This window comes from Vulpes lagopus, chromosome 17, assembly GCF_018345385.1.
Source record: "Vulpes lagopus strain Blue_001 chromosome 17, ASM1834538v1, whole genome shotgun sequence".
NCBI classification, from domain to species: domain Eukaryota; kingdom Metazoa; phylum Chordata; class Mammalia; order Carnivora; family Canidae; genus Vulpes; species Vulpes lagopus.
In genome coordinates, this window is record NC_054840.1 from 20,167,532 (window position 1) to 20,195,027 (window position 27,496).

General features: G+C 38.2%; 1 protein-coding gene across 7 annotated transcripts in view; it reads right to left on the reverse strand.

Moving 5' to 3' along the window:
* Nucleotides 1–27,496, reverse strand: part of TP63 (tumor protein p63) — a 221,487-nt gene that overhangs the window by 18,603 nt on the left and 175,388 nt on the right. For 6 of the 7 annotated variants that reach the window (XM_041731978.1, XM_041731976.1, XM_041731975.1 and 3 more), the window contains 6 exons: nt 14,147–14,333; nt 12,123–12,238; nt 10,685–10,794; nt 9,886–10,022; nt 7,777–7,859; nt 5,178–5,314 (listed from right to left, as the gene is read on the reverse strand). In XM_041731978.1, coding sequence (XP_041587912.1) covers nt 5,178–5,314; nt 7,777–7,859; nt 9,886–10,022; nt 10,685–10,794; nt 12,123–12,238; nt 14,147–14,333 — 770 coding nt within the window. The remainder of the gene's footprint in view (nt 1–5,177; nt 5,315–7,776; nt 7,860–9,885; nt 10,023–10,684; nt 10,795–12,122; nt 12,239–14,146; nt 14,334–27,496) is intronic. The other variant, XM_041731977.1, reaches the window with a different exon arrangement.

The following is a 27,496-nucleotide window of genomic DNA, read 5'->3' on the forward strand; positions in this document are numbered from 1 at the left end:
AATTCAAAGCTAATAACTCTCTGCCCTAACAACTGTCTAACACAGCTGTGAAATTCAGAAAGTAATGCTGTGTAAACTATAAAAGCTGTGCAGGTCCCTTGACCTATAAGGTTGAACCAAATGAAACTGTCAATATCCACCTATTTTCATCTATGAGACTGGCAATTTCAAACAAATACTCTGGACATGTGAATGATTTCTAAATCAAACTTAGAAATATGGTCTAAACTACACCTATTGATGAGATAGAGATTTGTGTATTCTCTCTCTCTCCCATATTGATAAAGCCAAAAATACTGCTGGCTTCCCCCTTGGCTATGCAATCTGAGGGAATGTTATCGATATTCTTGGAGAAAGTCATAGCCAAAAGAGATTAAAGAGGTAAGACTTTATACTGAAAGGATAAATACCAACTGATACAAGAGACCTAAAAGTGACCACAGATGCTTGCTTTAGTTTTACTATTGTAAGTTTCTTAACTAATGAAGCAGACAAAGCATTGCAAAGAGCTGTGTCTTCCAAATCTGACTGTCATCGTAGCTTTATTATGAGCTGACCATGAAATCACAGGTGTTATTCACTGGGTCTCCATTTCCCTAGCTATGGTATGATGAGATTAGAACTATGACCCCGAAGATCCCATTCTACTCCAATATTCTCTGACCTGCATTACTGATCATCTACAATCGTCAAGGGATAATCAAGGGCACCCTCAGGAAACACTAGGGGACTCGTAGGATGTCACATATTTGTGTTACGATTCAAATAAATCCATCCGGTAGAAACTAAAAAAATAATTTTCCAGGGGAAAATAAGAGTTAGACTAAGTAAAAATTTAACAAAAGGATATTGGCCTGAGATCAGAATGGAAGCCAAGAAGGAGGATAAACTACAGGAGAAAATGAAAAAGTAATACTCTTGGTCCAAAGTGCGCACATCAAAAGATTGCTAAAAAGGTCTCAAGCAGCTTCTGTAAAATTGTCTTAAGAGCCAATGTCCCTTGAAAATGTGAAGGCAAGGAGTCTCATGTTAAGAGTGGGTCTAGTTTGTCCTCCCACTAGATTCTGACTCCAGAAACATAACTCCAGATGTTTATTCCAATGTGAGCAAATCAACTAAACTCAAATTTCTTGGTAAATGGTATAAAGCCTCCTTATATCTATAACAATTTGATTCACGAAAACTCAATGTAAAATTTACCCTCCATAAAGCCTATGATCATGAAGGTAGCTGAGGGATTTTTGCAAAAGGAAAACCATGCACAAATAAAAAGCAAGCAGAGAGAAAACACACAGCAAGAAACTAATAGAAGTAATTCAACTGAAAATATTTTATTGCCGCTTAGTAGAAACTGTGTATTTCCTTCCCACTAATTTTTCCTCTACTAAAAAGAAAAGCACAAAATTGATCCCTTACCAGCATAAAATTGGTCTATATTTTTGGAAAGGAAATCACAGGCTATTATAGGCATTTTCCAAGCTGATTTATTCTTTTCAAATGATTGCCAGGGAATTAGATTTCCATTTTTCTTTGTCTAGTCATTCATGCTCTTTTTTGGAGATTTGCATGAAAATAAAGAGAGCTGAAGAAAAAAAACCCAGGAGAAGAACACAGCAACTGGAGAATTTATATAGATGTGTATCAATCATTGGAGGCCGTGTATATATGACATAACAAAGGCAAAATTAGACCAAATGTCTGTATTTTGCAAAGATTTCATTTTGCAGTCTGTCATATTTCCATGCACAAATCATCACACTGAAGTTAGCTCTTGTACACTGGGAGATAACAACTCAAAAACATGCAATAATGCTTTTAAACGGATACCCCAGGGAACCATGAGGCTCTGCTCCCTCCCTATTTATCTGTTGCTACACTTGCAGAAAAGGGACAATAGGTTTCTAATATCTTTTGGGCTTTTGAAAATAACACAATTTTAATATGCATTTTCTTCTTTGATGAAATAGACTGCTTTATGAAATATGAATTACAAGATAATTTGCCTTCAGAGCAGTGCCAGCCATCCAGACTAAGCACTGGATAACTCATCACATGTGAACATAGGGTTCTGTATGTTCATGTACACCATGCAAACAAACACAAATTTCCCAAGCCCCTGACTGACTAAGGCAGATCTTCTTGCTTATAAAATATCTAGAAGCGTGTCACTAAATGATTCCTTTTATGGTGTGATCTAGAGGATTTGTTTCAAATTGTCTTATTAACTTACACAATGCTCAGAATGAATTTGCAGAGCTTTCTTAAGATTCAAAAATGGTCTGGTTACGAATTCACCATGAATTTGTAAACTACGGGAAGGTAGGAACTTCATCTTTCCCATATTTATCCTTAATGCTTCCCCATAACAGATATTTAATAAAAAGTTTGTTACATGAATAAATTCAGCTATTCCAGTCTTAACCCTATTTTGTGTCTGGATGGGCATGCCCAACTTTCTCAGACAAAAGAGAGCTCTGTTAAAGGGTGTCGTTTTGTCAGATACCGAAATAGCACTTTAAAAATCACTGTAGGCTTTCTTAAACATTTTCAGACCTCTCTAAAAGTAGAGGATACAGGATATAAGATATATCTATTTATATTTTATCAGGCATTCCAAATAAATACAGCTTTAAAAAAATTCGAAGCCTAGGGACTCCTGGGTGGCTCAGCGGGGGAGCATCTGCCTTTGGCTCAGGTTGTGATTCTGGGGTCCTGGGATTGAGTCCTGAAGCAGGTTCCCTGCATGGAGCCTGCTCCTCCCTCTGCCTGTGGCTCTGCCTCTCTCTCTCTCTCTCTCTGTCTCATGAATAAATAAATAAAATCTTAAAAAAAAAATCTAAGCTTTCAGGGGGCCTGGGTGGTTGAGTAGGTTAACCATCTGCCTTTGGCTCAGGTCATGGTCTCAGGGTCTTAGCATCGAGTCTACCTCAGTCTTCCTGCTCAACGAGGAGCCTGCTTCTCCCCCTCCCTTCTGCTCCAGTCTCCCTGCTCATGCTCCCTCTTGCTATCTCTGTCCCTGTCTCTCTCTCATAAACAAATAAAAACTAAGCCTTCAGAGGCAATGAAGGAAGATCCACTCATTTACCTAGAACAAGAACTGGCAAACTATAGTCAATGGGCCAAACCTGGCCCATAGGCTAAGAATGGTTTTTACATTTTAAAAATGTATGAAAATTTAGAGGAAGAATTAGTTCATGATATGAAGTTATATGGAATTCAAGTTTCAGTGTCCATAAAAAGTACGAGCCCCTCTCACTGATTTAACATATTGTGGTTGCTTTTGTGCTTGAGGCAGAACTAGGTAGCTAGTTGCAAGAGACCATACAGACCAGAGAGCTGAAGATGTTTACTACTGGTGTTTCACAGAAAAAAAAAAAAAAAAAGTTTGCCAACTCTTGTGCTAAATGGTCAGATTTTTCTAAACCACACCACTCAATAAGTATCAATTTGGCCTGACCTGACAGTACTGTTCCTGTTAGTTGGAAAAAGATTATCATGGAGCAACTAGTTCTGCATGATATGCTACTATATAATGCTTCTGAGGTCATTTTGGTGAGCCAAACATTTCCAGAGAGAACTAGAGGCAATTTGGGAGTGTTTCTTAATACCATCACTTGCATATTTCCCTCTTAAGAGAGAGGCACTTATCCTCTCTCAGTTGTAAATGATGTTACAGGTCTGTTTCTTTGATCCCTGCTGTAAGATTGTTCAAGAACTAAATCAGTTTTACACTTGAATATATCCTAAAGAATATATAGGATTGGCAATGGGAATTTTGTCTGCAACCCCGAGTCTCATTCTTTTGGAATACTCTGTCTCCCCAAGAAACCTCCTGATTAAACTTCCCACTCAGCCTTACCATAAAACCTTCTAATTATGATTTGCAAAACTTTCATGCTCAAAGTAAATGGTGAGATCCCTTCCAGGCAAAAAATGTCTTAAATATTCAATGAGCCTGAAGTCATTTAAGGGAGAGCACACTTGTTTTCTGCCCCTCTGCTGCCCACCCTGTACCCCATAGCCAACAGGTGCTCAGAGATGCTTCTTGACTATCACAGATGCAGTCCAACTCCTCAGTTGCACTTATGTTGATTAAAAAGAGAATGAGGAGCCCTCTTTCTTACATTTTCCATGGCTCTCTATAGCAGCTAATAATATATCAGAAAATAACCATTATTTACTGTTCATTTACATTTCTATTATAAAAGACAATCTTTGCCTTCGGCAAGATGATTTGAGCTTTATTTCCTCTTGTCTGAGGAGTAGAGCCCCAATGTTTGGAATACTTAAATGGGCCCAAAATGTATACATTTTACATTATCTACAGAGATTTTGCCAATATTTCCAATAAAGACACTTACTTGAGCTAACAAGTGATTATTCTTAACCACAGAAGGGTTAAGTATCAACAGACTTAATTTGATAACTTTCCTTTCTCCCATAAGAACTATTCTATTCTGATTATTCACAAAATAGTATCATCAAAGATGCTCAAGACTCAAGGTAAAAATTAACATATAAATATATACATCGCATGTATATTCTAAAATGGTTGCCAAATGTGGCCCGATTTATGTAAAAATGTATTGCTGGAAGATAACCAAGAACAGAGATGCTAAAACATGGCAATTAGATTCTGCTTTGCCCTTTTGCATCCACACAGCTTTCTAATGAGCGTGCATTAGGTCTCAGAATCCTCCACAGAGCTCTCACAGAAGCCACATATCGCAAAACCTATATGTTATTCCCAGTCTACAGTGGTTTTCCCAGAAGTGGATTGTGCGTATCTCAGGCAAGGTACAGGCCAATCCATTGGGAGGAGGGAAGATCACATGTTGTTAAATATACACATTATGGCTAGAATAGAGTGGGTGCTCAAAACTCTTCTATTGATAGGTGTGTGTGGATGAGGGGTTGAGAGAACAAACTCTTTGCAAGTCTCTGTAATTCACCCAAAATGGTTTAGCATCAATTTCAGAAGCTGGGTGGACCTTCTCAAGGCTATGGAAAGAAACCTAGAAGGCTGTTAAAACTGAACAATGAGCTCATGTGAACCTATGATGTTCTGCTGTCTCACAGCCTCACCTTCTACATCCCCCACCCAGCACCCCACTTCTGATGCAAATGAACAGTCAAGCTTACTCACGCCTCCTAAGAGGACACATCAACACACTCACTGTTTCTGCAGTAAATGCTGGTGCTGCTGCTGCTGCTGCTGCCTGTATGTCTCGATCGTGTGCTGAGGCAGATACTGCATGAGCTCCAGGGACTCCTTGATCTTCAGCAGCATCTCATAGGTCTCGCGGCCCCTCACCTACGTGCAGACCATAAGGAAAGAGAAAGGGGAAATGAAGAACTCTAGAACAGCCGGCAGTACAGTCAGTCCTCCTTATCTGTGGACTCCATGCTGACGCATTCACCTGTTTACTAACATTCATTTGTAAGGTGAAAACCAATACTGGCATTGCTCTGTGATCATTCACAGACCCACGGGGTGACCGCCGCAGCCTCGCAGGCATGTTCCCAGCTCCAGTGAAGAACGGCATGCTCTGCTGTCTTGTTCCAGCTTTCATGTTGCAAATAAGTGTCCTTTCCATGGTCTATTTAGTGCCACATTTTCCACATTTCTTCCTTCCTTTCCTTCCTTCCTTCCTTCCTTCCTTCCTTCCTTCCTTCCTTCCTTCCTTTCTTTCTCTTTCTTTTTCTTTTCTTTCTTTTTTTTTTCTTTTTTCTTTCTTTCCTTTTTTCTTTTTTGTGAACCTGCTCTTTAAACTGGTCCCCAACAGTAGTGCTGAAATGCTGTCTAGGATTCTAGAAGGCTGTGATGTGCCTTATGGAGAAAATGTGTAATAATAGCCTCACTTAGGGCAGGAGTTACAGTGCTGTTGGTCATGAGTTCAGTGTTAATGAATCAATAGTATATATTACATAAAGTGTCCCTAAACAGAAACAGACATCAAGCAAGGTTAGGTACTGATTGGTGGCTGAAGATGTTGTGAGCAGAGGCTCACATAAACTTAATCCCGGACTTCCTCAGCAGCAATGATTCTATATTGGTTAGAACAGCATTTGCGGTGATTTTATAAGAAGTAACTACCAAAAGTAAGGAGAAGTAACTGCTATTAACTATCTCTGGAAAGACAGAAGTTTTCAGCTAAGGTAAAATATGTTTCTCTCTTTAAGAGAGTCTTAAAGGTTTTTAAGAAGGTTTTTAAAAACCTCATATAGAAGGTTTTATATGAGCAGGACTAGGACTGCAGTGAGGCAAGTAGGGCACATGAGCGCTTGCAGGGTCCTGAGAGCGAGTGCCTATTTAATTTCTGCACCCTAGGCATTTTGCTTGCTCATCCCTGCCCACCCCCCCCACCCCCCCGAGAGGCAGGATTAGTTAGAATTTAGAAATGGAAAGGTTTTCTCTACCATATGTCAGGTTGATTCCTACTTATCCCAGCTCTGTGGTCACCTCTGCAAAGCTTCCCTGACCTCTGTCTTTGGGTGAGTGTCTGTCCTTTTTCTATGTCTTCCTATGGCATCATGCCCAGCTCTGCTGAGGTATTTATTTCATTACACTCTGTCTCCTTGCTAGGAGGCAAGCTCTTTGAAGGTAAAAATTATATCCCACTGATCTCTAAATACTCAGGCCCTAGCATATTTGCCACCTAACAGACACCAACTAAAATCATGTTCAATTAAAATTTTTTTTTTAATTCGTACATTCCAGTTTGGCAATTCTTCACTAAACATAAAATGTAGCTGATCACAAGCTACCTCCTTCCTTAGGACAAATTGAAATTTCGTTAGAAAGAGCTTTTCCAGGGGTTCCTATCTCAGCAGCTGAAAACATATTTAAGTCTTTTGGAATACTTAGTATTTTAGGATAATGTCCAACAAAGTTCACAAGTCCATTTCCATATGTAGCCTGAGAAAAAAGGACACTGAGAATCTTGGCTAACTCACTGTCTCGTTGTTGTTTTACTAGCAAGCAGCCTATTGCCCTGAAGTCAGGGCCCAAGGAAGGTGGGGAAGCAGGTGTGGCACACCCAAACCTGTTGAGTTGCTTTAACTTCAATACAAAGGTGGCACCTCCCAGGCAAATCTCCTGGTCCTGCTTTCCTGGGTCTCAGGTAAGTTAAGATGGTGTCTAGGGTTTTGCTGGTTACCAAGACTTTGCTGCCACTCTAGATGCCAAAACCTGAGGTGATAAGAATCCAATCATAGTCTAAAAAGGGAACCTTAGTCACCTTCAGAGGACTCGTTCCTTGTAGGAGTGAACAGTGCTCTTATACAACAACTGGGCTGAGTCTTCTGGCCATTCACATATAATTGAGGAGTCTGTCTCACATGGCTTTCTTTATACCATTTCCTCAAAGAAATCACAGTCAAGTCTAAAATTGCCATACTGTCAAATCTGTGAGCTCCTTCTGACAAAATCTCAGTCTTGGCCATAGTATGGTATGGCCACACTGTCTAGGGTAATCATATCATCCTTAAATAATGAACTGCAAATTAATTTTAAATGTTTGGGTAAGAAAATTATATCAGAAGAATAGCTTTGGGTGAATAGTAAGTAGAGGAGCCTATGCTACTGACACACGTCAAGATAGGGGAAGAGAGGGATCATTTCCTGATTTTTCAAACAATACATTCTCCCTGTTTTACCTCCCTAATCACCCTCGCCCCTTTCTCATTGTCACAGATAATAAGATGACAACAGAGGAGAAGCTCATTCAGAGAAGGCAAAAATGAAGCAATCGTGAATACTCAAGGGAGACTCACTGGTAAGTATAACAGCTCATCATCTGGGGACCTCCGTTTCTTAATGGATGTCATCTGGATGCCATGTGTGTTCTGACGAAAAGCTGGTGGAGGGAAAACGCAAGTTTCATCCTGGGAACAATTCTGAAGCACTAATACATTTATTAAACAGACAGTAGCCTCAGCAAACCCATGAGATTAGAGTTTCCAGTCCTAAGCATCCATTTACTTGGTGATAACTGCATTTACATTATGCCTAACAATAATGAGGCGGGAGGGGGGAAGAGAGGAGGAGGAGTAAGTAGAAGGAAGACATCCGGAAAGCTGGAAAACAGCCTTTGGCCTAAGTGGTGCTGCAGGAATCCGGCATCTTGCTGGCGTGTGTCTGTGAACAGCTGTTAAGGAAAGGAAGATAAATTGGTTTGGTGTTTTATTTTTCAGATCATTTATCTTCCAAGGAGGTGAATGTGTGTCGTAGAAGTTGTCTTGCCCATGCATCCAGCTTGTGTGTTCAGCCCTCGCATGGTGGAGCATGCATCACATAACTTCCAGGACCCTTTGGTAAAGTGAGTGGATGCAGCTCATAAATCCTAAGGGTTTCCAACATTAGGAACCACACCCAGGGTCCAGGAGATAGAAATGATCCTCTTTTGCCAAAGTTCAGATAATCTATTGTTATTAAAAGTTATTAATTTATAGGTAACTGAGGTGGTCAGGGAAGCATATAGAAACTATGCCACCAGACAGACTCAAGAGCAAAATTAGGGTAGAGATAGAATTATACATATATGTATGCAGTGTGTGTACGTATGTGTCTATATATATATATATATATATATATATATATATATAGACACATACATATATACTTTTTAATTTTATTTATTTATTTATTTATTTATTTATTTATTTATTTATTTATTTATTTATTTATGATAGACATAGAGAGAGAGATTGAGAGGCAGAGATACAGGAGGAGGGAGAAGCAGGCTCCATGCCGGGAGCCCAACATGGGACTCAATCCCGGGACTCCAGGATCGTGCCCTGGGCCAAAGGCAGGCGTTAAACCACTGAGCCACCCAGGGATCCCCATGTATACTTTTCTAAGGAACAATCAAGGAGAGAAGGAGCCTAACAGGAAGGGCAAATCATACTGAACAGTTAGAAGTTGATGATGAGAAGCTGTTATAAGATTCTGTTGTTCTGTAAAACGCATTACAATTTATATTTCTTCTGGACACTAATCAGTAATAAGATTAAAACATGTTTTCATGAAATAAGTCATAGTGTGGTATACTTTAAAATACTTGTAGTGATAACAGGCTTATGCAAAACACCTTCTAGAATCACCTTCTCACAAGTTAGATGCACATGTGGATCTGTGGTTTTTACCCTTGGTTACCTGGAGGTCTAAGCCTCTCCACCACACAGGCAAGGGGTGGCTGTGGGCAGAACCTGGGATCCAGACCACCCCCAACTCCTGACCCCTTCAATTAGAGCCACTCTGATTTAGTCTACATGCATTGTAGAGGTTTTTGTTTGTTTGTTTTTAATACTTCATTTTTTTTAAAAAAGCTTTAACTGCTCAACAAAAGTAGTCTCAAAACAACAGACCTAAGTCATTAGCCTCACTATAAATGAGGTAACTGCAGCACCCAGAGGGCCCTACAAGTCAAAACTCAATGAGACCCAGATCTGCATCTTCCCCAGACCGTGCTTCCTGAAATACATTGTCAATCTCCCTGTTTCCAGGAATTCACAAGGTAGGCAGACCATATTTTCAGCCCTCGTTACAATTACAGAAAGTCAAACTGATACCAAGAGTTCATACCCAGAGTTTCTGATTCGGCAGGTCTGGGAACTAAGAATTTGCATCTCTACCCGGTTTCAAGATGATGCTGACACTCTGGTCTGGGAGTCGCAGTATGAGGCAGGCCGGGGCCAAGCAGTCCTCAATGCTTTTGCAAAGCTATGTCGTGCACACCTGAAGTGCCACTTGGCTGGGGCAACTTAGGTGGGACTTGCCCCTAACAGCCTGAGGTCTTTCTATGTGGCTTCCCCAGCATGGCTCCTGTGCCCCCACCTGCAGCAGGTGTAGCCCTACCCCGTTTGGCTACTACAGCTACTTACGGCGCTTCGTACCGTCACCGTTCTTTGCGCTGTCCGACACCTGCTGCTTCCTGATGCTGTCCTCATCCGCCTTCCGATCTCTCCCTGGGCAAGCACAGATCCGGGCCTCAAAGCAGCGTCGGCCCAGGACTTGCCCACTAGGAAGCAGAGAGGAGGGAGCCAAAGGGTAAAATTGGAAAGAACTTTACAAGTCCCTGGGGTTCCCTCCTTTCCAGATCCAATGCCAGCCATCACCCATCCACCATCACTACCAGCTCACTCATGGAGGTTTTGAGGATGGACCCAGAAGCACTTGGCAGAGCACAAAAGTGCTTACCACATGCCACAAACAATATTAGTAAATAACATTCCATTTGTTCTGCGAAGAAGCTCCAAGCCATTGACTGAACAGCTGTATTTAGCTACAGATTTTGAAGGAAAGTTGAGTTAAGCCAGTGGATGTTTCTGGATAAAACCCCCTTAGGCAGCCCAGACTTATTCAAAGAAACTGTTAACTGCCTTGGGAGCCACATGAAAACAAACACTGTCTAATCAAAAACTCCTGTAGTCAAATGTCAAGAATTCAGGTATGAAGTGACTTGCATGCCTTCCCAGTTCTTTTTTTCCCTCTACCCTATTCTGTCTCCACCTTCTTAGATCTTTTATGTCCGTGTTTGCCGCCAGGATTTAAAGCACAAAGGACAAACTCAAGGGGAGCTCTCCGCTGTACATGGGAAGTTAATGACAGAGCAAACACAATTTCACGCTGCCCTCTGCCCACGGTGTTTTGCAGAATGACAATTCTGCATAAGCCACTTACTCTCTGGTTTCCAGAGTAACGATGATTAAAATTGGACGGCGGTTCATCCCTCCAACACAACTGCTGTTGCACATGAAATTGTACAGGACTGTCGTGAATTCGGTGCCGACCTGAACACGGGGGAGGGGGGTGGAGGAGGAGAAAGAGTCTGGTTTAACAATGGTTTGAACTGATGTTCTTCCTCTCAGTTCTCTCCTCTAGTTAATCAACTCACTTCTGATGAGGTGATAGGCTTTCCTCTAGCAAGACAAGCTCTACAACCCATCGTAGATTCCCCTATGCCTTGTCTCTTGGGAAGCTTAAAACCATGTTTGCAACACTGGATGCTAGGTGAAAAAGGTTTTCAAACACAATGTTTTTTTTTTTTTTTTAAGATTTATTTATTTATTTTAAAGAGAGAGAGGGAGAGTGGGGGAGGGGCAGAGAGTGAGAGAGAGTGAGAGAGAGAGAGAGAGAAGCAGACTCCCCACTCAGTGTAGAGCCTGACTTGGGGCTCCATCTCATGACCCTGAGATCATGATTTGAGCAGAAATCAAGATTGGTCTCTTACTTGACGGGATGAGCACTGGGTGTTTTTCTGTATGTTGGTAAATTAAACACCAATAAAAGTTAAAAAAAAAAAAAAAAAAAAAAAAGATTGGTCTCTTAACCAACTGAGCCACTCAGGTGCCCCTAAATTGTAAAACTTCTTGATCCTGTTGATCCTATTCATTTGCAAGCTAAAACTATCACCTAATTCAAGCAGGGGGAGAGATGAAAAATTACCCAAACTAGCAGCAACACCCAGGGATATTTCCCCATGTAGACAAAACAGGATAACACAGATTTAAGTGTACACTTCCGTAAGTAACACTCTGGAGCTGGAAAGGTCCTCGAGATTAAATCATCTATTCCCAAGTAGTCATTTATGGTCAAGGCAACTGAAACTTAGAGAGGGAGAGCCACAAGCTAAAGGTCTACACAGCAAGCCAGCAAACCACAATACTCTGGTTTCACTACTCCAGTGTTCCCACCACAGAACCAGTCTGTTTTCCTAATCTGCCACCTGTTCATCTATACTTCAGCTAAGAGATCCCCCTTAGAGTCTCTCATTTGTATTCCTATTAGGAATATACTGGTGTCCAGTACACATCTACTATCATTCAATTGCCATTTAAATTCTCTAGATAAGCAAAGGTCAGGTATTTACCCAATCACAAGTTTAATTATTATTGGCCTTTAAAATGAGAACATGGGTACAGAGCAATGTTACCAAATTAACCAGTACAAATTTAGGAGTTCTGAAGGGGACAGAGAAGCAGTATGGTAAAGAGGGAGAGAAGAGATACGAAAAGTTTTATAATTGATGACAAACACTAAGGCAGAAAGAGATCCTCCAAATACTTTTTATCACCAAAACAAATGCTTTCCCAAGTCAATCCACTACTCATATTTTTACCTGGGGTGGCTCATAAGGTACCAACACGCTCTGTCTTCCTGTGATGGGGTCTTCTACATACTGGGCATGGCTGTTCCCTTCTACTCGAATCAAATGACTAGGAGGGGCAATCTGTCCTGCAGAACAGAGAAAGACGAAACAGTTAGTTCCTTGCCTTCAAAAAGGGGGGAAAAAAAGAAAAAAGAAAATGAAGCTGCATATACAATATATTGGTGGCTAAAGAAGTGATTTGTTTAGTCGAGGAAATATACATCCTTAAGAAGAGATCTCATTGCCAGACATCTAATAAATGCAGGTATGCCTTTTTAGCAATAGAAAGGGCTGCAATTCTCACCTATATTTAAGGGAATAATCCTTTGTTTCTGGTGTTGAAGGTTAACAATTCAAACTTTCAAGCAACTCTAATTATGTCTCTACCCTGATCTATGGAGTGGATTTTCTTAGCTTCCATGAAAAGGGAGGGAAAGGAACAAGTTCATAAAAACCAAACAAACAAGAAAACCCCCAAATCTCAGCTTGTGAAAAGATGCTTCCCCAAAATTGTCTAGCAAAAATACTAACACGATGTAATAGATTGCAAGGATATACCTCCACTGCCTGTTCCTTTCTCTGCTATAAAGTCTCCATCTTTACACCTGATTTTTTTTTTTTTTTAAGATCTATACCTAACGTGGGGCTTGAACCCATAACCATGGAGATCAAGAGTTTCACATCCTACTGACCGACCAGCCTGGGACCCCTGGTTTTGTACCTGCTTTGGTCATAAAGATGAGAAACTTACTGGTTTTCTGGTGCTGAAAGAGCTCCAGGTTGGAGGAAGAGAAAAGGGAAGCATTCTTTTAAAAGAGCACAGGCCACATTTTGCAAAATTGCGATACTTGACAGAGCTCCAAAAGAAAGAAGCTAATCTAAGAATTGGGAGCAGGAGCCATAAAGATGTTCTTAACCTTTGGGTACATATTATCATTCTATAAAAGTCAAAAGTTAAGTGTGAAATGCTCTCTGAAGACTCATTTATTTGGCAAAAACTAAAAACAGCTGTTTTGTCAAACAGTGAGAAAGCAAAACAAAACAAAATAGAGTTATATCATCTCGATGGATCAAAGGTAGTTATGGAAACCTATAATGAAACCTAGCTGTAAGGAATAATCTTTAAGGCATATTATTAAGTGAAAAGTAAGATGGAAAGGTTTTGAAAATGAAGCTGTGTAGACTAGGATTGGAAATTAATGTATAAAAAAGTAGTTGTGTTAAGGTGGGATGATTTTAACTTTCTCTTTTGAAATTTCTATCCACTTTCTTTCCTCCTCTGTTAATTTTTCCTTAACATTTATTTCTACTTTCACACTAGCTACCTACCAATATTTCTATTTTTAATATATTTTCTATATAAGGTATCCTCACTTCTAAGCCTCCTGTACCCAGATCACTCTTTGATGAATACTTAGATGTTCTCTTGTCCTTCCTTTCTACTTTCCTCTGCTCCTCACTTAGCCTCCCTTCATAGAAACTTAGAATATCCAATGTAAGAGAACCCTCAGAAATAGTGACCTCCTCTGTAAAGCTGTTCTTGGATCTGAGGCTCAGAACATGGGACATGACTTATCCATGGACACAGAACTTAAAGGAGGCCCCAAGATACCTGCTCCCTGACCCCCAATCCATTACTTTGCTGTACCCCCTCCTAGTTTATGTCCTAGATCTTCTCCTTAGTCTTCTTATCCATTATTTATCTTCATTTCTTTTGCTTTTCCCCCACTTTCCTCTTCTATTTTTCTCATGTATTTAGAAGTAAGTCCAGGCCATCTAGTAATCACCAATATTAAATCAAACAGTCCAGTTGTTATAGAGCCACAGATGCATATATCATTATTCTCAGACACTCTGTTAGACAAAGATGTAGACTGAGCTGCCTTCAGGGTACAGAGTTTCGAACCAGGTTGATGGACTCCCCAAAGAAAAATCTCCACAGGGTCTCAATTTTCAAGAAGCTTAGCCAAACAGCCCCAGATCCCAATTCTTACCCTCATTGAATTCACGGCTCAGCTCATGGTTGGGGCACCGTTTCACCACTTCAGTAACATGTTCAGCCTTCTTGTAGACAGGCATGGCACGGATGACAGCGCCCTGAGGAGGTGGGGTCATCACCTTGATCTGGATGGGACATGTCTTTGCAATTTGGCAGTAGAGTTTCTTCAGTTCAGTGGAATACTGCTTAGAGATAGGCCAGTGGTGGCGGGAGGAGAGAACCAACAGGAGATATTGTTACATTCCAAATCAGAACAAGGAAAATGGGTTCATTTTCCATATGATACACATTCATGACTGGCTACTACACACCTGACGATGACCGCTAGCAATCTTATTAGAAGGAGTTCTATTCACTAATCAAATTAATCTTTTTTCCTACTTTAAATAAAATCCTATGTTGACAAAAGAGTGCACATTTATCAAAACACATTTATGTCATTATTTCCCATTATCTTTTCAGGATGAAGAAATTGAGTCTCAGAGGGGTTTAAATAATTCATACCACAAACAACTTCATTGAGTACTAGAAGTTAAGTGGGAAAAAAACAATGTCCTCATGTACTGAGAGATATTAAACAGATTATAATTTATCCTGCCCTTACAATACTATAGAGGGACTCATAGGAAATAGGATTAATGGGGAAAAGATTAAGATGGACTATCTGGCAGAGAGTAAAGAGATTTTACCCAAGGTAAAAACCAACTAGAAAAATGCAAAGCAAAATTTCTCCCAAACTATTGCACTTATATTCTCATGCCATAGCTTAGGACGATGAGAAAGCTGAAAGGGGCTATTTGGTCTTATACTCTCACCAAAAGGACTGGCCTGTTATAATGGCACAAATCATGATGACAAAAGCCATCAAGATACAGATCTCTTCACTCATAAATGACTGAAACTTTTCCTCCCCAAACTTCCCTTTCAGAGAAAGGAAATTCAGTCATTGCTTGGTTGGCTGGTTGGTTGGAGAACTGGCAAAATAGGGGGAAAAAGATGATCCCAAGAACCAAATCAAAGAAAAAGGTCTTAGCCTGTTCTTCTTCCCCTCCCGATCTCTGAACGAATGTAGAAAGTCTCCATTCTAATCCTTACGTTCTATTAAACCTTAGCATCCCTGTTCTGAAGGCCAATACCCCATTACTGCATTCCTCCTCATTCTGCTGCTGCAGTGAAACCACTAGGCACCAGAATTGCCAGCCAAGAGTGGGGCACCTAGTAACACTTACAAAACAAAGGTAAACACACACACACACACACACACACACACACACACACACAGGTTGCAATCCTAAATTGGCAGCAACATTCTTCCAGGGGAAAGACACTGGGGACTAGGTGCCAGAGTGGTAAAAATATTTATTATTGATATGTTTCAACCCAACTTTGACTGAAGGTAAATGTCTGACTTAAAAAGACAAACAAACAAAAAAAACAGGCATTTAGAAATAATTGCTTTATATCTTCTTTGGGAATGTTTTATTTATTAAATATTTCTTTCATCCCAAGCATTTTAGTAGATGAAATTTTCAGTTAAAAATTTCCTAATGCTAGAAGTGTGTTGCATAATCAGCTCTCCATGCCCACAGGTCAAGGATTAACACAGCAACAGGGTTTTATATAGCTTGAGGAAACAGGGAGCATGCCAAAAATCGACCACAAAAATAAAATTCTACTCGGGAAACACTGAATGAAAACTAGAAGAGTATTTTTGTGCTAGTGTTTTTAACCAATGACCTTCCAAAGACACCTCCTTAGGAGATGTTAAGAACTCACTTTTACTGAGAACTCTCAGAAAATTAAGCATAGCCCTTTGTGTTTTAGTTAGGAGATACATAACGTAAGCGTGAGTTTCATAAGATTCACCTCAGGAAAAATGACTGAAAAATAAGTTTGTCACCTGAAGGCAAATAAGGCATCTACCCAAGTATGTAAAGACTGCAAGAAAGAAAAAAAGAAAAGAAGAAGGATAAGTGTTCAGAGTAGGAATGCTAAAAAAAAAATCCTATTTCAATAATTGATATACTATTAATCAAATTTGACAGACTAAGGTGTAAAAGTACTAAAAACAACCTAGGCATCATCAGCTGTTATCCTTACTAGTGTTCAGGGATGGGGAAAGGGAATCTAATATCTGAATCTGAATAATGATAAATAATAATGACTCTACCACTTCCCGAGTTATGCTGTCAGAAATGGAATCCTCAACTCTACGAGGAAGATATCACAGGTGTACAGTCTCTTATCTGAAACTCTTGGGGCCAGATATTTTAGAATCCATAATTGTTTTGATTTTAGAAAGCGAGTAGAGTTCATATATCACATATTATAAACACCTCTGGTGGGACACATAAACAGTTCAGCACCCCATGATCAAACGTTACCATTTCTTCAGAATTCATGACTATTCACACCAACTGGGAAATGACTAGAGAGCTTCAAAGTTCAGGCCATACTTGCCACCAAATGAGTCTGTCACAATGAAATTCAAACCAAACCAAACGAAACCAACTTTTGGTTTTCAGAGCTTTTTGGATCTCAGAATTATAGATAACAGATAATGAATCAGCATTATTATCCCCATTTTATAGATATGAAAGCTGAGGCATAGAGAGGACTTGCCTGAGGTCACAGAGAAGAGCTGGTTAGCAACCAGTAGGGGAGAGTCCTGGCCCCAGCCCCGGAACAACAGTCCCTTGTATTGAGTTCTCTTGGCTGGGCAGTCCAAATTTGTACACTTTTACCTTTTCCTAATTCCCCTCAGCACGGCCATATTCTGAATCAACTTCAAAGGTGTACAATCTTCCTTAACATTAAAATGAGCTCAAAAGCAGCTGTGTCGCCATCAACAATTCCTCTTTATTTATTTCTCAGTGTAATAATGTTTGCTCATTTAATTGCAGAGAGAGGCAGTGTGTGATAGAACTGAAAAAAATCCTGGACAAGGAGGAAACCAACCTTGGAGTCCAGCACCAGTGGCCTGTAGGTACTCTGATTACAGCTCAGGGCAAGTCATGAATGAGGCCCTGATCTTTCACATGGTTTAAGGTCCTTTGTGTTCTGACCCCATCTAGCTCTCAGTTGCTCCCCTCACCCCCCAAACATATTCATTTCCCACCCCATGTTCTACCCATGCAAACCTCTTAATGCCTCATACACACTGTATGTGCATCACCCACAATTCAATTCAATCATGCCACTCCCTGCTGGGTGTGTGACTCAGGTTCTTCTTCTGTTCTCCACACCAAGCTAGGACAACTTAGATAGCACCCCTCAGCGAGGACTGCATCCAGTACGGTAGACCACATTTTCCAGTTTTAATGATGAAGGTTTCATATTGACTAAGTCTAAATATCTGACCAGGGCCAAGATCCATCTTGTTTATTGCTTCTGGTTAAACTATCAGGCCTGCTGCTCAGTAACTAGAGGAGCTGAAGAGGCCTGGTGTGCTCAGTTCTTTACAAAGCCACGCTTCTATTTTTTTTTCCTTCCTGGTGGCAAATTCAGTCTGTGCTGATGTATATTTTTCCAGCACTGAATTCAGGTCCCCTGGCCTATGGTGTATTCATAGTTCTTTAGACTTCCCCACTTCCCTTCTCTTCTACCTAATGGCCACTATCTCCTTCATCAATTTCCCAGTCATCTGCATGGTCACACACACACACACACACACACACACACACACACACACAAAGACAATCTGATTTATGGCAAGATTTTAAAATACACTGGTAATTCAAGTTGGCACATGGTGAAAACTGGAACACATCTAGCTCCTTTTAATGTCTCTCTCTTCCTCTCTGAGACTTCTAAAATCTACGTCTAGACTGCTCCCAACATTGACTTGAGATTCTGTGATTCTCAGGTCTAATTGCTTTTGGGTATGTATTCTTTTTTTGTTTTAATCAGCTTTGGGGTATAATTTACTATAAAGTATACCAGTTTTTAAGAGTTGATGACTTTTGACAAACGTACACAGTTGTATAATTACCTCCCCAGCCCTGGTCATCAAAATTATCTTTTGCCCCTTTTACAGCTAATCTCCCTGACCCCTTCCTAGGCAACCATATACCTTCTTTCTCTCACCGCACTCTTTTAGAATTTTATAGAAATGGAACAATAGAGTATATCATCTTATGTGCCTGGGTTCTTTCATTAAGCAGAATGCTTTTGAGGCTCATCCATGTTTTTGCATGTTTCAGTATTCCATTTTATTATTCAGTGGAATTCCATTACTTATCTATTCATCGATTATTTCCAGTTTGTATTGACTATGAATGAAACTCTTATGAATATTCATATGTAAATCTTAGTGAGGACACATGTTTTCATTTTTCCAGATAGGCACCTAGAAGTATGATTGCTCAGTAAGTGTATACTTAACTTTATAAGCATCTGTCAAATTGTTCTACAAAGAGGCTGTGCCAATTTATGTTGCCACCAGCAACTTATGAGGGTTCACACCCTTGTCAGCACTTGCTATTGTCAGTTTTAATGTCATTCTAGCAGGCATGTAATGTTCTCACTGGTTTAAATTAGTGTTTCCTGATGATTAAACATATGCACAGTATCTTTTCATATACTTCAATCATATTTTGTATAATAAAATATGAAAAGTATAAATGTTTATATTTTTATACAAAGAAATTAAAATATAAAATCAAAATAAATATATTTATATTCATCTTATACTATTTCATATACTTATTTACTATTCTTTTTGGAAGTGTTTGTTCAAATCTTTCAAAATTTTTAAATTTTAATTTTTAAACTGGGTTGCTTATGTTCTTAATTTGAGTTGAAAGAGTTCTATATACTTTGGATAAAATTCCTTTAGCAGATATACATTTTTAAAATATATTTTCTCCCAGTCTATAGCTTGTTTTTTTTTAAACCTATATTGTAGGCTTTTCCAAAACAGTTACTTTTAAGGAATTATCAATATTTTGCCTTTAAGGCTTATGTTTTTTGTGTCCTAAGAAATACTGGTCTATCCCAATGTCAGAAGGATTTGGTATGTTTGTATGTAGGATATTTATAGTCTTAGCTTTTGCATTTAGTTCTGTATCAACATTCAGTCAATTTTCCTCCTTGTCCTCCTCTTTTTAACAGTAATCCAATTGTTCCAGCAACACTTGTAGAAACGTTTATCTCAATCTTTCCCTTTGTTCAATTGCCTTGGCATCTTTTTTGAAAATTAATTGACCACATGTGTTCACATCTTTATCTAGACTGCCCTCTACTATTGATCTATACATCTAATTCATATATCTCAGTGTCACACTGTTTGGATTACTCAAACTTTATGGAAAGTCTCAAAATCAGGGAAGATGCATCCTCCAATTTTGTCCTTTTTCAAAATTGTTTTGGCAATTTTCAATCCTCTGAAATTTCATTTAAAATTTACAAGCTATTTGTCAATTACCACAAAAATGCCTGGTAGAATTTTGGATGACATTGTTTTGTATAGGTCATCATGAAAAGAACTGATATACTAGCAATATTATGTATTTTAATCCATGAACATGGTATATATCTCCAATTAGGAACTTTTAATTTTTCTCAGGAATGTCTCATAGTTTTTAGTTTGGAAATCTTGCACATATTTTGTTAGATAGCTCCTTTAATACTTTTTAAAGTTCAGTTATCCAGCATATAGTACATCATTAGTTTCAGATGTAGTGTTCAATAATTTATCAGTTGCATATGACACCCGGTGCTCATCACAACCTTCATGATTTAAAAAAAAAAATGTTTAAGTGCTACTTTAAAATTTTAATTTCTAATTTTATTTTTTTCATATGTAAAAACATAATTGATCTTTGTATATTCACTATGCATCCTGTGACCTTGCTTAACTTATTAGTTCTAGTAGTTTTTTGTAGACATCTTCTGATTTTCTACATAGATGATTATGTTAACTGTGAGTAAAGAAGTTTTATTCCTTCCTTTTCAATATGCATGACTTTCAACTTTTATTCTTGCCTAAATGAAAAAATTGAACTATGGTTCAATTTGCCATTGCTTTATTTTTATTTTTTAATTTGATAACCTAGATCATTGATTTTAGAGTTTTATGTCCCTCTAATATAAAGATTTAATTCTACAAATATCCCTCTATGGCACCCCTTTAGCTATATCTATAACATTTTTAATATATTCTTAATATGGAGGAACATCTGAAGTACTTCCTTTAGAGGTTTCTTTTGTCTTCATATCCAGTATGTGGGACCACACTTAACATTCCTGAGAAAAATAATTCTTTCTCTAAGACTTACACTGAATTAATGGATTCTGTTTCTGGCTTTAACTTATTTCCTCTATGCACCATTTTCTTATCATTCTAAATGGATTTTTTTCACTGCTGTTCTAAGGTTATTTTTATGTCCAGCTAGTTTTTTTTCTACTTACAAGTATCAAAGGAAGAAAGCCAGTTGATTCTATATCTGAAAAGACAATCTCCTATATCTAAGAACTTCTTTGGTGGTGCAAGTCCATTGCATTGAGTTTCCAGTAGTTTTTGGGTGGACATTAAACATTCCAGCCTTTGTGTTTGAAGGTAAAACATTTCTTTCCCTATAGTGCTGCACTATTAGAAGCAGTTAAGAAGGATTAAAAACTTATAACTTCTCAATTTCTTTTTTTCCATAAAGTTGTCTGTTTTTTCATAATTATAACATGCACATAGAAATTCTGAAAAAAAAAAGGAAATATATAATGTATTTCCCCTACCCAGAGATAACACACCACAAACATTTTAGACTTTTTCCTATGTATATAAACACATACATACACACCCTTATATAAGCTGGAACATAACAAACATTTTGGTATCTTTTTTATTTAATATATCATGAATATGTTCTAATTTAAAAATATAATTTTTAGTGATTGCAATGATAATATTAAAGAAACATACCATGATTTACTTAATCATGCCTTTCTTAAAGAGTATTTTACTCTAGTTTTAAAATATTAAAAATAACACTATTAAGCACATTTTAATTCACAAATCCTTATTACATAAGTTAGTTTTAGTCGGATCCCTTGAAATGGGATAACTGAATCAATGTATATTTTAATGTTATAGAGAAGCCCAAGGTCAATTTGAATTTTCTTCCCTTATATTAAGATGCTTATTTCTCCCTAGATCCTTGCAGGATTTTGTTTCCTTATTAATTTTTTATTTTTATTTATTTGCTTTTTTTTTTAAGAAGTGAGAATGTTTCTATTTTTTTCTTAGAATTATTTGGGAATTGGTGAGCTCTTTCAACTTGTATGTTTGAGCTCAACTCAATATAATTTTTCTTTATTTTTTTCTTCTACTCTTAATTTTCAGAAATATCTAAGTCTTACTTTGGATCCACATTCTCTATCATACATTTTATATACTCAAACACTGTTAGCATTTTTAACTTTTGTCTGCATTCTAAAAAAAGCTTGTCAACAAGTTGTTTTCCATAATCATATATAGGGTTTTCTAGAGTTCGTTGTATTCTTTTTTTTTTTTTTTTAAGATTTTATTTATTCATTAGAGATACAGAGAGAGAGGCAGAGACACAGGCAGAGGGAGAAGCAGGCTCCATGCAGGGAGACCAATGTGAGACTTGATCCAGGAACTCCAGAATCACGCCCTGAGCTGAAGACAGACACTCAACTGCTGAGCTACCCAGGTGTCCCAGTTCTGTTCTACTACAAATAATCATAATTCTTCTATTGCATTTCAAATGCTCCTGAACTCACTAAATCTCCCTTTTTACCTTATCCAGTCATCTTTTTCATCTGAGTCTGCTGTTCTAGATATATTATTTTCTTCCTCAAATTTATAGTGTTTATGATTCTATTCTATATTAGAATCTGCTAATCAGCTGCCACTCTAAACTAGGCATAGATCTATTTATTTCCCCACTTGTACATCATTCAATAATTACTAAACAAATGTTTACTAAGCATGTGCTCTACAATGTCAGGTACTTGGTTCTGTATGAGGAACAGAGAAATAAGATTAAAAATTTTGGAATGCAGGACCTTATGTATTCTTACTGTGTAGCACAGTCTTTAAAACATAAAATAAGTTGAAAGAAAAGCTTACTGAGTCTTACCTTCAAATTGCTCACAGTTAAGAGGCAGAACAATACACAAACAACACAAATACACTGCGTATAGCAGAGGTATGTATAATGTATTATGGTATTACAGAAGATAGAGCAATAAACTGTTAATTTGCCATTTATAGAGCAAGGCTCTGTTTTAGGTTTGGAAATTCAGCAATAAACAAAAGCAAAGTCCATGCTCTACAGGTGTTAATATTCTAGAATAAACAATTACATACTATATCAGATAATGATGAACTCTATAAAGAAAACAAAGGATAAAATTAAAGGAGATAGAGTAAAAGAGCCAGACGTTGGGAAATGTGGTGTGAGGGGTTTATTATCTTATCAAGGGTTATCAGGGGAGGATTCTTTGATGAATTGATATTTAAAGAAAAGATCTGAAGGAAGCACTAGAGTTAGCCATGCATATACCTAGGGAAATAACATTTCAATTACTAGAGACAGCAAGTGCTAAGGTCCTGGGAGGAGTATGTCTATCAAGGAGACCAGTGAGTGAAGACTGCAGTGTGACAAGGGATAAGATCTGAATCAGACAACATATGGAGCCCAGATCATATAAGGCTTTACAGGCCAGGGAAAGACTTCAGCTTGCCACGGTGTGAGCTAAGAAGACACTGGAGAGGTTTGAGAAGGTGACATGATCTGATTTCCACTTTAATAATATTTTGGCTATTATGTGAAAAACAGACTTTATAGATCAAAGATGGAAATGGAGAGATCAGAAGCTACTGCAAATGATCCAAGTAAAAAAATGAGAGTGGCTTAGCCAGCAGTAGAGTTGGCAAGAAGCAATTGGTTTCTGGATATAATTGAACCAGATATACTGATGGATTGGTTGGAGATGAGAGAGAATGACAAAAGCAAATGTATTCCACAAGAGAAGAAAAGTTTCATAGTGATATTAAAGTAGTGATATTAAACTAGGCCTTACAAGGCAAGTTATTCACCAGCTAGGTGGTGTACCCAAGAACCCAAGGATGGGAGAGCCAAGAGGCAGAGAGCAGGCTTTCCACAGACAGGAACATCATGAATATAAGCAGAGAGATTTTAACTATGACTGAAATATAGGTGTGGGCAGGATGGAAGGGGGCAGGGCAGGAGGGGGAGGGGCAGAGCAGAAAACAACGAGGCTAAACTAGGAAAGCAGCTCCCAGATTCTGACGAGCCTTGGATATCATAAGAAACAGCTGGACTCTACCAACAGGGAAAGAAGAATCATTAAAGATTGCAAAGCAGGGGAAGGACATAACCAGCTCTGTGTATTAAATAAAACACAGCTGGTAGGAGCAAGACTCGAACAAAGTAAGAGAAAGGAGACTGATCAGGAGGAGGTGTTCAGGCAAGAAACAAGGAGGGCCCAAACTAGGGCAATACAAATGACCGAAAAGGTAGAGAAATGGAGGGAACTTCGGGGACTTACTAAAATTCAGTGCTCTCGTTTTCATCACGAAAGCACAAAAACAGATTGAGAACTGTTTTTCACTGGAACAAAAGATGCTTGCAAAAATAATACCAGTTATTTGCTTATGCCTTTTCTAAAATCAAAGGATGAATGAGAGTTAGTTTAGGGCTCCCAACAGTCAGTATAAAATGAGACCTGGCTTAGTCAGTGGACTCTTCAACAAATAGAAAAAAGAAAAGATAATTGGTTTTAATTCTGAACAAAGAAAATAAAATAACATGAGGTAACACTGGGATTAATAAGCCAACTTTGTTGTGAAAGAGGAAAGGGCTTAGTTCTCAAAGCTGAGAGCATTAGAGGTCTCTTACTCAACACCATCAATTGTAAGCAACAGTTACTGAGCTAGGGGTCAAGAGACAAGGTTTAAATTCTGCATCTTCTATTCACTGCCTGGGTCTTTAATTAGTCACTTCACTTCTCACCAACAGAAAATAGAAAAAACATATATAGAACATACAGTATGCATCTTTTAGAGTAGAGGAGAAAAATCATGGATGGATATGGGAAGCTTTAGTCAACTGCAAAGACCAACATAAAAGCATGTATTATGATTATTACCGAAACCTCATATTTCTAAGATCTTCTATATAAATTGTTTAATGTAGCTTAAGTAATTTGGGGGGCATTGCGAAAACAGTATTTCAACCTGGTCGGGAAGTAGTTGTTGTCAGATAATAAAAATCTCCTGAAGTTTGAATATTACCATTTATAATGAATCACACAGTTCATATCTATCTGCTAGTAATCACTAAGTTCTAAATGATGTGAAGTTACTAGATTCATTTGTTTAAAAAAATGAATGGATTTGGCTTATCTGCTTTCATATATTCTTAAAATACATTTGCATAAATTCTTAAGTAAATGCAATACAATTTTGTGTGTCCTTAAAATTTACTTAAGCTACACTGCTCAAAATTTAATCTCAACAATCTATTTTCATTTCGCATATTTTCAACATTTATCCATGTTCTTATATGTAGATGTATTAATTCATTTTAATAGTTGGAAGGAGAGAGGGTAATGAGATAGAATGGAGGGAGACCTTTTGTTTTATCTGTTATATTTTATTTATTTATTTTTTAAAAGATTTTATTTATTTATTTATAAGAGGCAGAGAGAGGGGGAGAGAGAGAGAGTGAGAGAGAGAGAGAGAGAGAGAGGCAGAGACACAGGCAGAGGGAGAAGCAGGTTCCATGTAGGGAGCCTGATGTGGGACTTGATCCTGGGACTCCGGGATCACGCCCTGGGCCAAAGGCAGGCGCTAAGCCATTGAGCTACCCAGGCGTCCGTCATATTTTATTTAAAATATATATTTAAAGGATGCCTAGATAGCTCAGTAGGTTAAACATCTAACTCTTGGTTTCAGCTCAAGTCATGCTCTCAGAGTCATAAGGTCGAGCCCTGCATCAGACTCCACGCTCAGTGGAAAGTCCGCTTAAGATTCTCTATTCCTCTCCCTCTGCTCTCCTTGGCCCCTCATGCTCTCTTTTTCTCAAATAAGTAAATCTTAAAATAAATAATTAAATATATACAGTAAAAAATTAAAAATATATTTGAAACAATATTTTTTTAGCATTTTGGTATATAACTCAGGTATCTAAATTTATCTGTTTTTGCAGGCTTGAAATATTTCCTAATTAAAAACTTTAATCTGTAGATCTAATACAGGCAGTACCTGTAAAACTGTTGCAGATTCATGATTTTAGAAGACAAAGAATATAGAAATAAGATGTTAGAACCCTGAAGGAACATTATAGTAGGTCTTGTCCAAACTTTATTCTCCCCATAATTTTCAGTTTTAAAACCTAATGAAGTTGGCTCATTAATTCAACAAATATTTATTGAACCCCTGCTTCATGGCAGGCTCTGTTTTGAGTTCCAGGGAACTAGCAGTATCTCTTAGGTAAAAGGAGTTGGTGTAAAGGGAGCAATGACATTAAATAAATTATTTCTAAGAGTATAATATCTGTTCTGAAGAAAAAGCAGAGGAACACAAGGGAAAAATGTGAAGCTCTATTTAGGTTGGAGGGTCAGGAGGGCAGAAGAAATTATTCCTAAGGGTTTCACAATGAAATCTAGGCAATGCGAGGATGAACTCAGATTTCCTTATTTCTGGAAAGCTAATGCTTTTACAATTACATCATACTTTGATAACTGAGTTTCTATACAAAACCAAACTCACATGGTAAGCAAAGAACTTGGTTCTCTGTTTCTATTATGGAATCTCTTATTTCAAGGCAGTTTTAGTTTAAGATACAGTGGCCAAGCTCTTCTTACAAAGTTAGAGCAGGAAAAGCCGAGAGATCATTTGGTTCAACCCGTCCAGTTACAGAGGAAGGATCCAGACTTTAAAGAAGGGATGAGACTTGCTCAAACTCACTCAGCAACAAGGACCATCCTGATATACAGGCTGATTTCCCTTTTCATGCACCATGTAGTCTTAACACTCTGAGCACATGGCCCAGAAAGAACTGGTGTACTTTGTACCAAAGTGAATTTACATAAATGTGCAATATAATTAGAAAAACAAGTACAGAGCTCAGAGCTCATCTAAAAAATAAAATATGGGGCAGCCCGGGTGGCTTAGCGGTTTAGCGCTGCCTTCAGCCCAGGTCGTGATCCTGGAGACCCGGGATCGAGTCCCACATCGGGCTCCTTGCGTGGAGCCTGCTTCTCCCTCTGCCTGTGTCTCTGCCTCTCTCTCTCAATCCTCTCTGTGTGTTCTCATGAATAAATAAATAAAATCTTAAAAAATAAATAAATAAATAAATAAATAAATAAATAAATAAATAAATAAAATATGACAACCATTTCCCTACAATATTACAAGGATATTCCATAATGCTATTTGCCTCAGTATCACATGCTTTTTAGTTTAGTAAATAACTTTGTCCAGGAATTGAGATTTTCTTCCCTAAATTGTAGTATATTTTCAGAATGATCTTGAACATAAGAATAACATGAAATGTCCACCAGCTGTTTTAAGAAGCAATTTTTTTCGGCGGGTCCTAGATTTGATAAATCAGCTGTAGATTATAGTAACCTTTTCATATATTTAGGCAAGATACCACATGAACTGTGGCTCTTAAAATCATGCAAATCTTAATGTAAAATTAGAAAATGAAAATATTGTGAGAGGGGAAAAAAAGGAAAAGAAAAGAAAGCATATATGAAAGAATTTACTTTCAAAGATAAAATAATTGATCTCTCGGGGATCCCTGGGTGGCTCAGCGGTTGAGCACCTGCCAGGGCATGATCCTGGAGACCCAGGATCGAGTCCCACATCAGGCCCCCTGCATGGAACCTGCTTCTCCCTCTGCCTGTGTCTCTGCTTCTCTCTCTCTCTCTCTCTCTCTCTCTCTCTCTCTCTCTATCTCTCATGAATAAATAAATAACATCTTTAAAAAATATATTGATCTCTCAAAAAAAAAAAAGTCATGGACTTCAGACACTCAGTCACTGAGGAATTTCAGGCAACTTACATGATCTCCCCAAACACTGAGCTAATAATCACCTATAGGAGGAAAACAAGGGAACTCTGTTAGATGATCTATGTTTCTTCCGTTTTGAATATTTTATGATCTGGTGCAAATCTGTTAGAGAAACCAGTTACCAGGTTTATCCTGGCAAGGTAACTCTTAAAAAGAATTTTGAAAGCAGAAAGCAGAGTGTTAATAATCATTCTGATCAGAAATATATAAAGAGTGGGAATTGATGTATGTACTGATGTATATGTATGCATTCAATGGTGTGTTTATTCCTAGGA